This window comes from Dermacentor silvarum, chromosome 1, assembly GCF_013339745.2.
Source record: "Dermacentor silvarum isolate Dsil-2018 chromosome 1, BIME_Dsil_1.4, whole genome shotgun sequence".
Classification (NCBI taxonomy): Eukaryota; Metazoa; Arthropoda; class Arachnida; order Ixodida; family Ixodidae; genus Dermacentor; species Dermacentor silvarum.
The window spans coordinates 228,065,616-228,079,409 of record NC_051154.1 but is presented as its reverse complement, the minus strand read 5'-3'; the positions used below and the strand labels follow the sequence as shown (position 1 = coordinate 228,079,409).

The 13,794-nt window shown below is 47.3% G+C and overlaps 1 protein-coding gene across 1 annotated transcript; it reads right to left on the bottom strand.

The window, feature by feature from the left end:
* Nucleotides 1-1,054: 1,054 nt before the first annotated feature.
* On the bottom strand, nucleotides 1,055-13,591 carry LOC119437509 (uncharacterized). The gene is made up of 7 exons (XM_049660323.1): nucleotides 13,160-13,591; nucleotides 9,973-10,143; nucleotides 6,787-6,905; nucleotides 5,583-5,696; nucleotides 3,419-3,646; nucleotides 2,913-3,012; nucleotides 1,055-1,349 (listed from the first exon to the last, which is right to left on the bottom strand). Exons 1-7 carry the CDS (start codon nucleotides 13,381-13,383, stop codon nucleotides 1,235-1,237), a joined length of 1,071 nt encoding a protein of 356 aa, XP_049516280.1. The 5' UTR covers nucleotides 13,384-13,591; the 3' UTR covers nucleotides 1,055-1,234.
* Between the last annotated feature and the right edge of the window lie 203 nt (nucleotides 13,592-13,794).

The window sequence follows — 13,794 nt, the reverse complement described above, 5'->3', positions numbered from 1 at the left end:
ATGGAGCATATACAATGGGAAACGGCGCTGTCCAATCTAGGTGAATGCACAGGGTGAGACGTATACGCAGCGACGTCACAAGGACGAAGGCGATGTTATGGTGCTCGTTGAGGAAAGTACGACGACGACACGGTGTACGCACTGAAAAGGACGACACTTATCAAGCAACACTTAGGGTTTCTGTACCTCTCGCGTCACAGTGGGACATAAAACATTCTAGAGAAATGGCCAAGAACCGTCACATTGCCAGTCACACATATCGAATGGCTAAATGAAAGAGTTTGCCACTGGGTACGCGCCGGTCTTCAATGGAAAAAAGAAAAAACAACTTATGATTTATCTGCTGCTTGGGCGCCACGAACCCGCGTCATAGATATTCAAACTTCTCTGAATGCATACATTCACTTAAGAGCCACGCGTGGACTTCGTGGCGCCTTACTGGTGTCGGGGACAATTGGTTCTGGACGTGCTTTTCTCCCTAAGCTTCGCGCGACCCATTTGAATCGACATTGGCCGCATTTAGATGGGATGAAAGGCAACAACGCTCGTGCGCTTAGATTTAAGTGCACATTGAAGAACCCCAGGACCCGCCGCGCGGGGGCGTAGTAGCATTGCCGTTGCTCTGCTAAGCCCAACGGCGCGGGCTTGAATTCCCGGCCGCGGCGTTTGCATTTCCACGGGGCGGAATAACAAAAACAACCGTGTACAGTGCATTAGCCGCACGTTAGAGAACCCCGTGTGGTCAAAGTTAATTCTAAGTCCCACACTTGGCGTACCTCGTAATACCACAGAATAATAAAATTTCTTTCTTTTAGGCACGCGTCGTCTATGCTGTAAGGCTCGATACTACTAAGTGGTTCGTTTGGAAAAGGAAAGGTTGGCGCTATCTTCTGCAGCCCTTGAGGGAGCACGGCTCAACGCCAAGGCTCGATGCGGAAAATGTGATATTTTGTATGTCCTTCTATTCCTTTGCTATTACGGCTTATAAATTCCGCAGAATCAAACAATAAACGCGAGTGTTGATAATGGGCGCCATGTCTTGTCTTGCCTATTTGGGTGCCCCACCTTTGGGCTGCAAAGTAGCGCTACAATAAGAATGCAATGTACCTGTATACGATCGCAACGGTAGCTACTTCATTTTTTTTTTACTGCAATAAATCCTTCGCGATGATCCTATGGCACGCGCTCTTCCTCCTCGTTGACGGTCGTGCGCAGTTGTTTCAGCGCACTCGCGCTAGACAATCTCTTCCACGAAGTCGCCGGCTGGCGTTGCGGACGGCGCTCGGGACTTGCGCATCTTGGGAGAAGCTCCATAATCGTCCGCCTCCCCGGATATCTCGTTGTCTTCGCTAATGAAAGAAAAACAAAGAACAGCACACCTCAGTTTACTGGCATTCAAGAGCACAGCAGATATGTCACCAAAAGATAACGATCTTTCGGCAAACCCCCATCTGCCGTTGACACATATTGGTCCCTGAAATGTGAAAACGCATAGTACGATCAACACGCCCCGTCAATTTGGGAGAGGAAGAATTCGACTTGGCGAGAGGAAGTGTAGTAGCAGAGAAGGAAGAATGGTCAGGGGGAAGGGGGTGCTGCGTCGGTGGGCCCTTATTTGCTCTTCCATGTAGTGGAGACCTCGACTGAAGACTGTTAAAGCTTAAAAAGTTTAGGTGAATTAAGCTTCTCCCAGACAAGCCATGCTGTGCCTGCTCTTTCTCCCTTAGTGCTACAAAATACATAGTTCGATTATACGGCTCTCACAGACACGATAATGCTAAATTGTTTAATTCAGTTATCAGGAACGAATGCGCCATAGTCGCACTGAAGAATGACCCTCGTGTCGCTTCAGAAACCTTCCTTGGCTTCTTCCCTCAAACGGCAATCCTGTGCATGCTCACAGACAATCCGGATGAGTTGAGGTGGAATGGGTAAATATTCCATGCGTTATATCTCCATTCATATTAAGTCCTCTTGGAAAAGTTATTCGGGAGTATACGCATTGTTTTAAAAGACACCGCTGCATTGTCGCGTAAAAAAGACCATATTGCTTGAATATTTCACGTAATACTTGCACAAGAGCACTCATTTTCTACTGCATTTGTTTATTGCACTTGTTTTTTTTTTTTTTTTTTGCTCAGAATATATATTATTGTTTAACGTTGGTTTTAAAGTTTATATTTTTATACATGGTCCACGTTGCGGCTATATCCCCACTGAGTTGATTAGTTTCTGACTAATAAATACTGATTGGACCCACTACTAGCCTTTGGCTACGGGCCCAAAAAGTGCTTGTACATGCGTTTTATTTTGAAAGGCAAACAAATAAAAAAAATGTGCACGCCTTCCGTGCCTGTTCAATAGAGCCTCTACGTTCTCTATCCAAAGAACTCACTGTGGTAGGTTAAATAGGCGACTGACTGACCATCACAGATGTAAACGTTAGTTACTGCCATACTCTTACCAATCTTGTAGATTTAGTATTTGATGACCGCACGGATTTGCAAGACGACGTTGCAATCATGCTTGCTTGGGTAAGTTGGTACATTGAAAATAGAAGCAAAATTGCTAAAACAGGATTATCGGCAAGAAAAGGACCGGACGGCGCTGTCCATCAACCTTGTCACCATTTCGCGCAGCCCTTTTGTTGCCGTTCAATCTTGCCTATATAGCAATATTTCATCCAATTGCTCGAAGCAAATTTTGAGTATCCGAACTTTATACAAAGATATTTATCCATATGGAAAGATTGGTAGCCCGTTTGAGGCAGTTTAACTGGTTCATCAAGCCTTTTGTTTCCAGCGTGTTTCCCTCTATCGATCTCAACAGCAGCACTTTTCATTTTCAACATAGCTATTTACGGAACAGATGGGGCCGCAATATGCGCAGAAAAAAGAACCCTCGAGGCTCACTGTGTCTCGATGATAGGTGATGGCATGCCGAGCTCTCCAGTCACCTCCTGCAGGTGGTCCTTGCGCGTGGCGTAGTCATGGCTGCCGATAATCCGCACACCTGTAAAAGTTCAAGAACAAAGAGCGTCTCTTCGAATACCGTGCTTTATCGATGCGACGATGCTCGACTATAAAGGTGTCGCTCCCTTATAGCAACGCCGTTAGACGCAAATGGTTCTTTATGTCTACCCCATGAAGCAGGAGTAAATGACTCGTATATACTTTGATATGGCGATCCATTAGGCCTGAAGACTAAACATCTATCTAGCTTGTATTTGACGTATGTGTTAAACTGCGAGTTAATAAGAGACTTTGCCGACACGACAGAGGAGGTGGAAAAGATGCGTAGACGTTTTCTGCACACACACCCGCTTCCGACTGCATACGTCACATTGAACGAGGACACCCCAAGTATGAAATTATATAACATGTACCGGGCCTGTCTATATAGTACGGCGCACACGTACCCCGGCCACTGCCTATGGTTGGTGACGGGGTCCACGCCCGCCGTCCGGTGCCTGCGGTAGTCGGCAGTTTCCTCGGCGCGAAGGTTGGGCCGCGTGAGTCTTCACTCGCTGCGGGACGCCGGTGCCAAGCCTTGGTCGCCTTGCGCACCTTGGCGGGCGCTTTACGGGAACCGTGAAGTTCTGTCGCAGCCCTGTTCCTTACCACCGTGGGAGTAGTCGCGGCACGTGCTGCGAATACAGTGTAGCGTTGTCTTAGGATGCAGCGCTGCCTTTCAAAACAATGCGTATATTCCCGAATAATTTTTCCAAGAGGACTTAATATGAAAGGAGATATAACGCATGGAATATTTACCCATTCCCCCTCAGCTCATCCGTTCCTCTCAGCTCGGGTGGTGCCGGTAGCAATGCGCTATCGCTCCCTTTCCTTCTTATTCTTCTTTCCGCAGTGCACTAGTGATAACACTTAGAGGCTCGCTTCTCACAAAGATGCATGTAAGAGTGACAAAGGAGACAGGCGGGACGCGTTCACAACCGCTGTTTCCCCATTTCCTGAGAAGAAAGCTCGAATGACGTGCATGCGGTGCTGTCGCGCCCCATGTAACGTCGCATATAGGACGATAAAAAAAAAGCAGTGATTTCGAAAGCCACAGGAGAGAGCAAGCGAACTGTTATGCGAGATTGTACGCTCCCTACTGCACGCAGCGGAATAATATTTGGCTGGCACGTTCACGGACATCATTGTCTAAAGATCGGGAACGTTTTATTGCCGTACGTGTCAGCGGTCGTATGCACGCCAGTTAAGATTGTACGCACTTCGATACAGTACTTTTCTCCCTCTTACCGTCTTTAAAAAAAAAGTGCTTCAGTGCCCCTTCAAAGAGACATTCACAAGGCTCCCATCGACAATCTTGTTTATACGCTAGAAGTTGTAAAGCGCCGTTCAGGCAGCGTTCTGCTGCAATAATTTTCAACAAGGGTTCTTTAGTAGCCGATATAGAAGCAATAAAAAAGTTGCAGTGGCTTAGCTCGGCTATGCCAGGATATACGTAGCGTTAGCAAAGGTTCAGCTGATTATTCTTAGCTTTCCTGGTTGTCTAGATTGTCAAGGATTAGCTTGATTGTCATGCTTACTGCTGCTCCAATGACACACACAAACGTCAGTCAGAAGCGCAGCGGCTCCAGCGCAGTGTCAGACGGCGACTGCACAGCGAGCGCGCGCCGGCGCCAGTGCGTCTACCACGGCTACGACGTCACTCCTCTGGAATGCGCAGACCGGCGGCGGTGAGTCGCGCGCGGCGGCGGTGGAGTGCGCGAGAGGTGCCGGCTCCGGTGGCTCCGGTGCGCAAGCCGTGTGACATCACTGATCCTTGCGCATGCGCAGCACGGCTCTTGATGTGCCGCGCGAAACGTGCTTGGCTAGGCCAGTGTAGCTAACGCTACAAAAGCAATGGTGGCCACAGCAGGGGCCCTTTCCCGTTTCCTCGAGCAGCGGTCGCAAGCGACTCTCCTGCCTTCTCTCACATGGACCCGTCAATAACTGCGCGGCGCCATTCCCGGACGCGGTTCCGCACCCTCCGCATTTCACGGCAATACGCACAGCGATAGTCTGTCAGCACCGCCCAAATCTGGTAAGGTCAACACAGTCACAGCATGCCGCTCAGTTTTGTCGCGCCTGCGCTCTTTGTGTTAGTGGCTGTAGTAAGCCAGGAGAAGTACAGCAGGTGCCTTCGGAGCTGCCATGCGAACCCTCAAGGGCGGGATGACCCTCGACGTTGTGGATCCAGTGCACAATAGACCTTTGAGCTCCGTTAAATGCGTCTTTACGAATGCTTTCTCGTGGCTATTATTTCACGAAATAACATCCACTACTACAATTCGCCATGGAACGTATAGTAGTTTACGACCGGAGTAGTAACTGCTCACGCTTAGGGGCATTTAGCAGTCGCCGTTCTGCAGTGCACCGGCGACTGCCCAATGACTGCCCTCCCTCCCCCCTAAAAAAAAAAAAAAGTGATACCAAAGGCGAAGCGCGCACTCCCTTTCCCTATCCGCAGCATGACCGTCCGATGATTATGTGCCGTTTCGGTGCCTAAAATTCGGTTACAGAGCGCCGCATGACCAACGCTTGGCTGTGGGGCGACAAACGCTCTCGTCTTTGACCCACCGGCAGCTGGAGCGGTGATGTGCACGGGGGGCTCATGCGCAGCCGACACGGATGGTTCGTTCTCGAACAAGTCGGGCAGGAGCTCGAAGCCATCCATTTTCGGGCTCGCGTTCGCTGCAAAAATATGCCAACGCCAACGGAAAACCATTAGGGCAAATGAAGACGCCTATATATACGTTTTACGGAGGACATACTGTAGTAACGTCTCTGTACTACTATTTTGTCAGCGTTTGCCGGGCGAGATCGTTGGCTGCATGGAAGCTGCAAATCTGAGGCATATTTCCTATGGGAAAGAAGTCACGGCAAGCGCTACAGTTTAATTAATTAATTAATCACTCAATTTATTTATTTATTTATTTATTTATTTATTTATTTATTTATTTATTTATTTATTTATTTATTTTCAATATCCTTAAGGCTCCGTTAAAAGGTTCTGCGTGAGGGGATGGCAGTATTGGTAATTTTTTTTTTCAACGTGTGCCTTGAACTGGGGGGACATGGAGCGCCAAACAGTATCGGTATGAGCGGCAAGACTATAGTATAAGCGCAGTGTTGTTCGGTGATGCGCTTCCTTGCCTATCATATAGCATTAGAGGTGACTAAGCTGAGTTATATCCACCTCGTTGGTTAGTTTGTTGTGCATGATCTGAAATCATTGAAGAGAGAATGCTTGCTAACTAAACAGGGCAAGCGTAAAACCCGCCGCGGTGGCTCAGTCAGCTAAGGCGTTGCGCTGCTGAGCACGAGATCGCGGGATCGAATCCCGGCCGCGACGGCCGCATTTCCATGGAGGCGAAATGCAAAAACGCCCGTGTGCTTGCGTTGTAGTGCACGTTAAAGAACCCCAGGTGGTCAAAATTATTCCCGAGGCCTCCACTACGGCGTGCCTCATAATCAGAACTGGTTTTGGCACGTAAAACACCAGAAAGAGGAACAGGGCAAGCGTAAATAACTATAAAGCAAAGAAACTTTGCTTACCCGCACGCATACTTTGTACCTATAAGTAGATGGCTGATAAATATTTTATCCAGGCGGACTTTTTTTTTTTTTTTTTTTTTTTTTTTTTTTTTTTTTTTTGCTCTCGCATCCGATATTCCGACAGCTGTGTAGGTGGCTTCGTAATTTTCATGTCAACGGGCAAGACGTGGTAGCGTGTTGGAGGGGGAGGGGGGGTGTCCTTGTGTTTCACGATGACACACGTTACCTGCTCCGAAGACGGTCGCGACGACGACCAAGACGAAGACGAAGGCGCCGAGGACCGCCACCGTGACGACAAACTGCGTCGGGGTCCAGTGAGAGGACAGCTTCCACCGGAAGGCGTCCCTGCAACCACAGTCGGCAGTGACAGTGGGACGAGGAAATAATGGATTTTTTTACTGACGTTTTTCATCTTACGTGGTCGAGTGCTCTCTCCCGTGTGCTTTTCTATAAAGCGCTTCAGTCGGGTGTTGCGGAGCGCGCGTTCGTACCGTTTAGCGGGACGGACATTATCGGAATAAAATCGATAGAAAAGAATCCATACAAAATATGCCCCGTAACTGAACCTGCTAGTTCGACACGGTATTAATTTAACGTATTCTTTGCTGGTACGCTTATGCACTAAGCTGCTGCTTCTAGTATAAGATTCTTACTGCGAAAGATAAATACTCTCGTTGAAGTGCTGCAAATGGTTTATCTTCCCCAGACTTCATGGAAGGGTCCTGTCACACCATTTCGCACAGAACACTTTCGACAATCACCATTCAAGTCGGTCTGCAGTGAACTTGTCAAACAGAGCACGAGCACGAAGCGCTTCAAGTTCAAGCGAAGTTCGCTTCCTTGAACTGACCGCGTACAACGCTGCATCTGAAGTTCAAGTTGCGTTGACGCAAGCATGCCCGAGGGTGCCCATGTGAGAAGAGAATTAAAAACATGCGTCATTTGAGGTTCTGTTTCTTTTTCAGTGCGACGGAATTCACGTTAATTACTTTCTCATCTGTGCATTCCTTATAAGCTGTAGAAGTTTATAGAGCACTTTGTGCATGTGCGTGTGTTGGGGAGGGGGGGGGGGAGGGTAGATTGAAAAAGCTTGCTATCAATTCCGCCTCAATGACTACGCTGATTAGGTGGTTGTGGATGTTCCTGGAGGTTATATTTTGCTGACAACCGCACAGGCTGCTATGAAGATGATGATCGTCTCGATATTTTTTTTTTCGCCTGTGCGACATTGCAAAATTTAAGTTTTTTTGTTTGATTTATAAGTTACATTTTTAATTTGGCTTTATATCTTAAGGTTAGTATTGTAAGGTTGATAGCATATAACACAAGGCAGTGGCACAGAACAAGAAGATTGATGGAGAAGTGCTGTCGCAACAAAGTACCTAACAATTTAGAAGACAAAAAAAAAAAAAAAAAACGGGTAGGAGAAACCGTCGAAAAGATAATTTTAAAGGTAAGCGAATCGCTTATGCAGAAATCAAGTGGACACACTATAGCAATAGTTTTTTTTTCGTAGTGCGGGCGTTGGTAACGGTGTTCGATAATGGCGGTGTACAAATAATCGTGGACAAGTTTTTGGCAGGAGGCACGACTGCGCGCAACCATGACAACGGCGGCACGACGACAACGGAATCACGACGGCGTGACAAAAATGACGTGACAAGGGCTTCACGTAGTCCGGATACTCTTTAGACCATCCGCTTCGACAGAAAACAATCAAGAAGCAAGACGCAAGGGGATAAGCAGCACTAAGCATTGTGGATCGTTCGGTGTACGCAACCACAAAGAACTGCAGTTGTACGCTTGTATAAGTGCGACGTGATCACGCGTCTACATGGGTTCTCGTTTTCCTTGAATGAGCGAAATATTATGGGCTAGTCCAAAGAGTGAGCGTTCCAGCACTGCATCAGATACAGCGTGCATATATTTTGGGCATTAAATACTGTACATGTATAGTCATCGTCATCATCATCAGCCTATATTTATGTACACTCCAGGACGAAGGCCTCTCCCTGCGATCTCCAATTACCCCTGTCTTGCGCTAGCTGATTCCAACTTGAGCCGGCAAATTTCCTAACTTCATCACCCCACCTAGTTTTCTGCCGTTCTCGACTGCGCTTCCTTTCTCTTGGTATCCATTCTGTAACTCTAATGGTCCACCGGTTGTCCATCCTACGCACTACGTGGCCTGCCCAGCTCCATTTTTTTTTCTCTCCTATTGTCAAATAGAATAATGGCTATCTCCGTTTGCCCTCAGACCCTCGGCGCTTTCTCCCTATCTCTTAACGTTAGGCCTAACATTTTTCGTTCCATCGCTCTTTGTGTGGTCCTTAACTTGTTTTCAAGCTTCTTCGTTAACCTCCAAGTTTCTGCCCCATATGTTAGCGCCGGTAGAATGCAATGATTGTACACTTTTTTTCAACGACCGTGGTAAGCTCCCAGTCGGGATTTGGTAATGCCGGCCGTATGCACTCCAACCCAATTTTATTCTTCTGTAAACTTCCGTCTCATGATCAGGGGCCCCTGTGAGTAATTGACCTAGATAAACGTACCTCTTTACAGACTACATAGGCTAACTGGCGATCCTGAATTCTTGTTTCCTTGCTAGGCTATTGAACATCATCTTTGTCTTCTGCATATTAATCTTCAACCCCACTGTTACACTTTCTCGGTTAAGGTCCTCAATCATCTGCTGTAATTCGTCCCCACTGTTGCTGAATAGGACAATTTCATCTGCAAACCGAAGGTTGCTGAGATATTCGCCGTTGACCCTCACTCCTAAGCCTTTACCTGTCTGAGAGCTTGGATATTTCTTCTAAGCATGCAGTGAACAGCATCGGAGAGATTGTGCCTCCTTGCCTGACCACTTTATTGATAGGTAACTTTCTACTTTTCTTGTGGAGAACCAAGGTTGCTGTGCAATCCTTGTAGATATTTGTCAATATATTCACGTATGCCTCATGTGCTCCTTGATTACGCAATGCCTCTATGACCGCTGGTACCTCTACTGAATCAAATGCCTTTTCATAATGACAAGCATATAAAGAGGTCGATTGTGCTCCGCAGGTTTTTCTATTACCTGATTGATGACATGGATGTGATCCATGGTAGAATATCCCTTCCTGAAGCCAGCCTGTTATCTTGGTTGACTGGAGTCAAGTGTTGCCCTGATTCTATTGGGAATTATCTTGAATATTTTATACAATACAGAAGCTTGCGGCCCTTTATACGCAATGTCTGACGATTTCAAGTGTACCAGAGAGCTGGAAGAACGCCAACATTATACTCGTCCATAAGAAGGAAGACGTTAAAGAATTAAAGAGTTATAGACATGTATAACATGTTTTTTTTTCTGTTTTTTTTTCTCTCCTTTGCAAACGATAGTAACGATGCAAAAAGCAGTATAGCGTACTCATGAAGCCGCGCGCCGTTGGTGGAGATGGCCAGTGGTTCCGTTTGCGTGCTGCTCTCGGTGGCCAAGTCGGTCTGCGTGCTGCGCGACCACAGGTTCGGCTCCCAGCGTCCTGAAGTGTAGTCTTGAAAAGGAAGCTGGGGCACGGAGTCGCCTGCCATCGCCGTCTGCCTGCGTCGGCCGTGGCCCACAAGTCACTTATGTTGAAGGACTACCGACGCGACAGCTCTCGACTTCTTTTTTTGCAGTAAATGAAGGCTCTGAGCATCAAAACCGCGAAGAAAATACTAGAAAGCCTCAGAGCGCCCTAAATAATTTACTATAATATATTTTCTACGAAGCAGTATTGTTTTCCAGGAGGTGTGTGTGTGTTGTGTCTTTGTGACGCAAAAAAGGTGGTCACGGGAAAGCATAAAGTCGCGTTGGTTGGAGACTCGCTCCGGCTCGCTGGGTATAGTCTGCTGGGCAGCTACTCATTGCGCGCCCCGATGTAGCAGCATTGTTGTTTACTGCTATGCAGCCTGTTGTGTGAAAACAACTACAACAGACAGACAGTCTGTCTGTCTGTTTCTTATCGCTAGGTACGGCGACAAGAAACTACTTGGGTGGTTCTCAGTGTTGTTCTTGAATATAATCTTCATCAGTAATTATCTCGAGTATAATGGCAGGGCTGCATTTTCCAGCTCCGTGTTGCATTTGAACATGCTGTCGTGCTTTGTTGTACTTTTCCCACCTTGTATCCTATGATGGAATACAATAAACAATACGCGAATGCTGTAACCGGACACCCAGCTGCTGATCATTGTATCCCTCGAGAAAGTTCGTGCGGTAGCGAAAGAAACACTCGTGAAGCAGCGCTGCCCAACGCGCTGCCTATATGACACTCCAAGTGTGTTAGCGCCCCTCGCTTTTCAGCACGCTATACAAATCTTTCTTGGTCACCGTTTTCGACGTGCGCATGGCTGTGTGAGATAGCGTGACTTACAGGCACTAACCGACACGTCTGTCGTAGCCAACTGGCGCGCGGGACAACCTGTAGCTATGGTAGACAACGTTTCTTTCAGCTTTTTTTTTTTAGTTTTTTCTTCTTCCGTTTGCGCCGGTGTAAATTTAGTCTGGGTTAAATACGTTCCAGCAAATTGGGCCGGGTTAGGATACTGCCGCGAGAACATTTGTTTTCCTAGTGTAGCAGTGCTGGTTCGCATACGTCCCCTGGTCCTTAAGTTACCGCTGTTGTTATGGCCTACGACGAGTATAAAATTTATGGTTTCACCCGATTAACATGACGCCAACGAACCCGGGATGAATTACCACCGTATACACCAACGCCTCTCGCGCCGACCCACGGTTGAAGCAATCACAGCGCTTCAACTATAGTACAATGTAGCTTCGGTAACGATCCTCGGCGATTCCTCTAATCTCAGTCGCCGGAGAAACAATCATCCTATCCAGCGCCTTCGTGGGGACGCCTGTAAGTGCCTGATTACAAAACTTTAGCTCAGGAGTGGCGTTGGGGCGCCATTGAAGCGCGGTGATTATTTCCGTCGAGAAGTGGCGCTACCGTATCCGCTCGGCAGAATCTAGAACTTTGGAGGTCGAAGAGTTTTTTTTTTTTTTTTTTTTTTTTTTTTTTTTTTTTTTTGCAGCGGAGCTGTTATACGCTAGGTTCTGGCGGTTTGTGTGCGTAGGCAAAAAAGATGGCGGCCACCCCAGAGCTTAAACAATGTCTTAAGGCTATGCAATCTCAAACTAAACGGATACGTCAAGCTAAATGGAAGTTAATCTAAATGAAGCAACGTTTGTAAAGAATAAAAAAAAAATACGTCGCTTTTACTGGACAGCACAACTTCTTTAGGATGGCGAATAACTCAAAAATGAGACGACCCCATTTGCGAAATTCAAGGACTTTGGTAACCGCATTTACTTTCGTTCCAGTGAATATAATGTGGAGTATAATGTGGAATAGAATGTGGAGCGTGTGGGATGCCGTGTTCGCTATGCGGACGCGCATGACGCCTTTGCGTCTTTCGTGGTGCGCGTAATCTCTGTGGCAGCTGTGCATGTCACCGGCAACGGTTGCGCACGCTGGTTTCGGAGACCCGACAGCTCGTATCGTTCCGCTGTGCTTTCTAATGTCCTTCTCGTCTCCAACTGCAGCCCATTCTAGTTTCCCTCAACGCAGTTGAGACTGTCACGTCATCAGCATCGAGGACCACGAGGTTTGTGACCATGCATAGTCATGAAAGAGAAGTGCAGCTTCAGATTTCAATTTTATCTGCAACTAGGTAATCTGAAAAGTCGCAACAGCATTGGTTATGTCAAGTGAAGGTTTGACTAGCGCATACCTTAGACGAGACAAAAAAAAAAGTTGACATAAGACGAGTGCTAAAACCTGTGAGCTTGTCAATCCTGCAAATATATGACACAGCTATAGCCCGGCGTTACATTCCACCAGGTTAAGGAGAGGATCATGTTTGACCTGTTGAAGGAGAACTATTGCCGCCTTTAAAGATTTCTGACCAGGAGAACCTACTTCTGGCCAGTGGCTATTTGATTGATTTCTTAGCGCCGAACGAACAACAAAATATGCCTCTGATACACCATTTCTGCCTTAACTGTTGCTGTGCTGATTTACAAAAGAAATTGCAATGGTACAGAGGGTTACAACGCTAATCTTAAAACGGTGCAACAAGAGTAAGACGCCGTAGAGGCACAAAAAGATGGCCCACAAATCGCGCTATGCTTTCGCCTTTGCATTACCCATCCTGCTGCGCATATACTGTGGCTTCTTCTCTAAGAGAGTCGCTTCTTATTTCGCCAGGCTCGTTGGTTTCTCGTCAACGACTTGATAATACCAGGGCACATGAACTGAGGTTCATCGCTACAACGTCCCTTTTGTTACAGGGACTCACGTCTTTCAGTTGTCGCTCTTCGGTTATTCTGTCACGTTGACTGCAGCGTGTATTTAAGTAGAGATATGGTCTCGTAATAAAAGAGCTGGCAGTCGGTTCCCGTGTGTGTCAAAGGCCTAATTGTGTCTGTATCTTGCCTCCGTCCTGTTGCATCGTTCGTAACAGCCCCCCCCCCCCCCCCCAAAAAAAAAAAAAAAAAAAGAAAGGAAATAGCAACAAACAAATAAAGAGAGAGAGAGTTCTCCTCAGATAACGGGATGCCTAACTGGCCGTACTTCTTGACTCCCGCGACGTGGGCCTCGGTCTCGCAGCGCCTGGGCGGCGTGGGTGTCGACTGCGGTGACTGCTGCAGCAGCAGCTCGGACAGCGAGCACGGCAGGAAGCAGAACGAGGGCGAGCTGGCCGTCTTGCGGAGCGGGCTCTGCGGCGGAGTCTGCTGCGATGCCGGCGGTGGAGACGACGCCCTGCGCATTGACTTGGGGCTCGGAGACCTCTCCATCGCGCGAGATCCAATGGTGCTGGCTGCAGGCAGAGATTTCTGGTAGTTCCCGGGGCTGTTACGCTTCTGGCGCTTCTCAAAGGGAAGCAGTTAAGAACCACTGCACGCGCCTGGTGCAGCGCGTGAGCTTGGACGAAGAGAAAGAGTCTCTGTGGATGAAAAGCAGAGGAAAAAAAAACGAATGAAGGTTTATCAATGACATTAGAGATGCTAAGTAAGTTTGATTTTATTTATTTCTTCGAATTTGTTTGTATCCTTCATATCTTATATTCGCGGTTCTTAAAGTAGCTTTCCAAATCGGATTATAGCTGCGCGCGTATGGCCAAAATTTGTGAGGAAGAAGAAAAATCAATGTTTCCTTGTCTCTGGGAGCCTTTTCCTTTTCCTTTTGTGTTCTCCCATTTTTTTTTA

Coding starts and splice junctions, on each gene's coding strand:
- LOC119437509 (XM_049660323.1), bottom strand. CDS start 13,383: ATGGAGAGGTCTCCGAGCCCCAAGTCAATGCGCAGGGCGTCGTCTCCA. Junction 10,144..13,159: donor CACGTCGCGGGAGTCAAGAA/GTACGGCCAGTT, acceptor CGGCCGACGCAG/GCAGACGGCGATGGCAGGCG. Junction 3,647..5,582: donor CATCACCGCTCCAGCTGCCG/GTGGGTCAAAGA, acceptor CTGTATTCGCAG/CACGTGCCGCGACTACTCCC.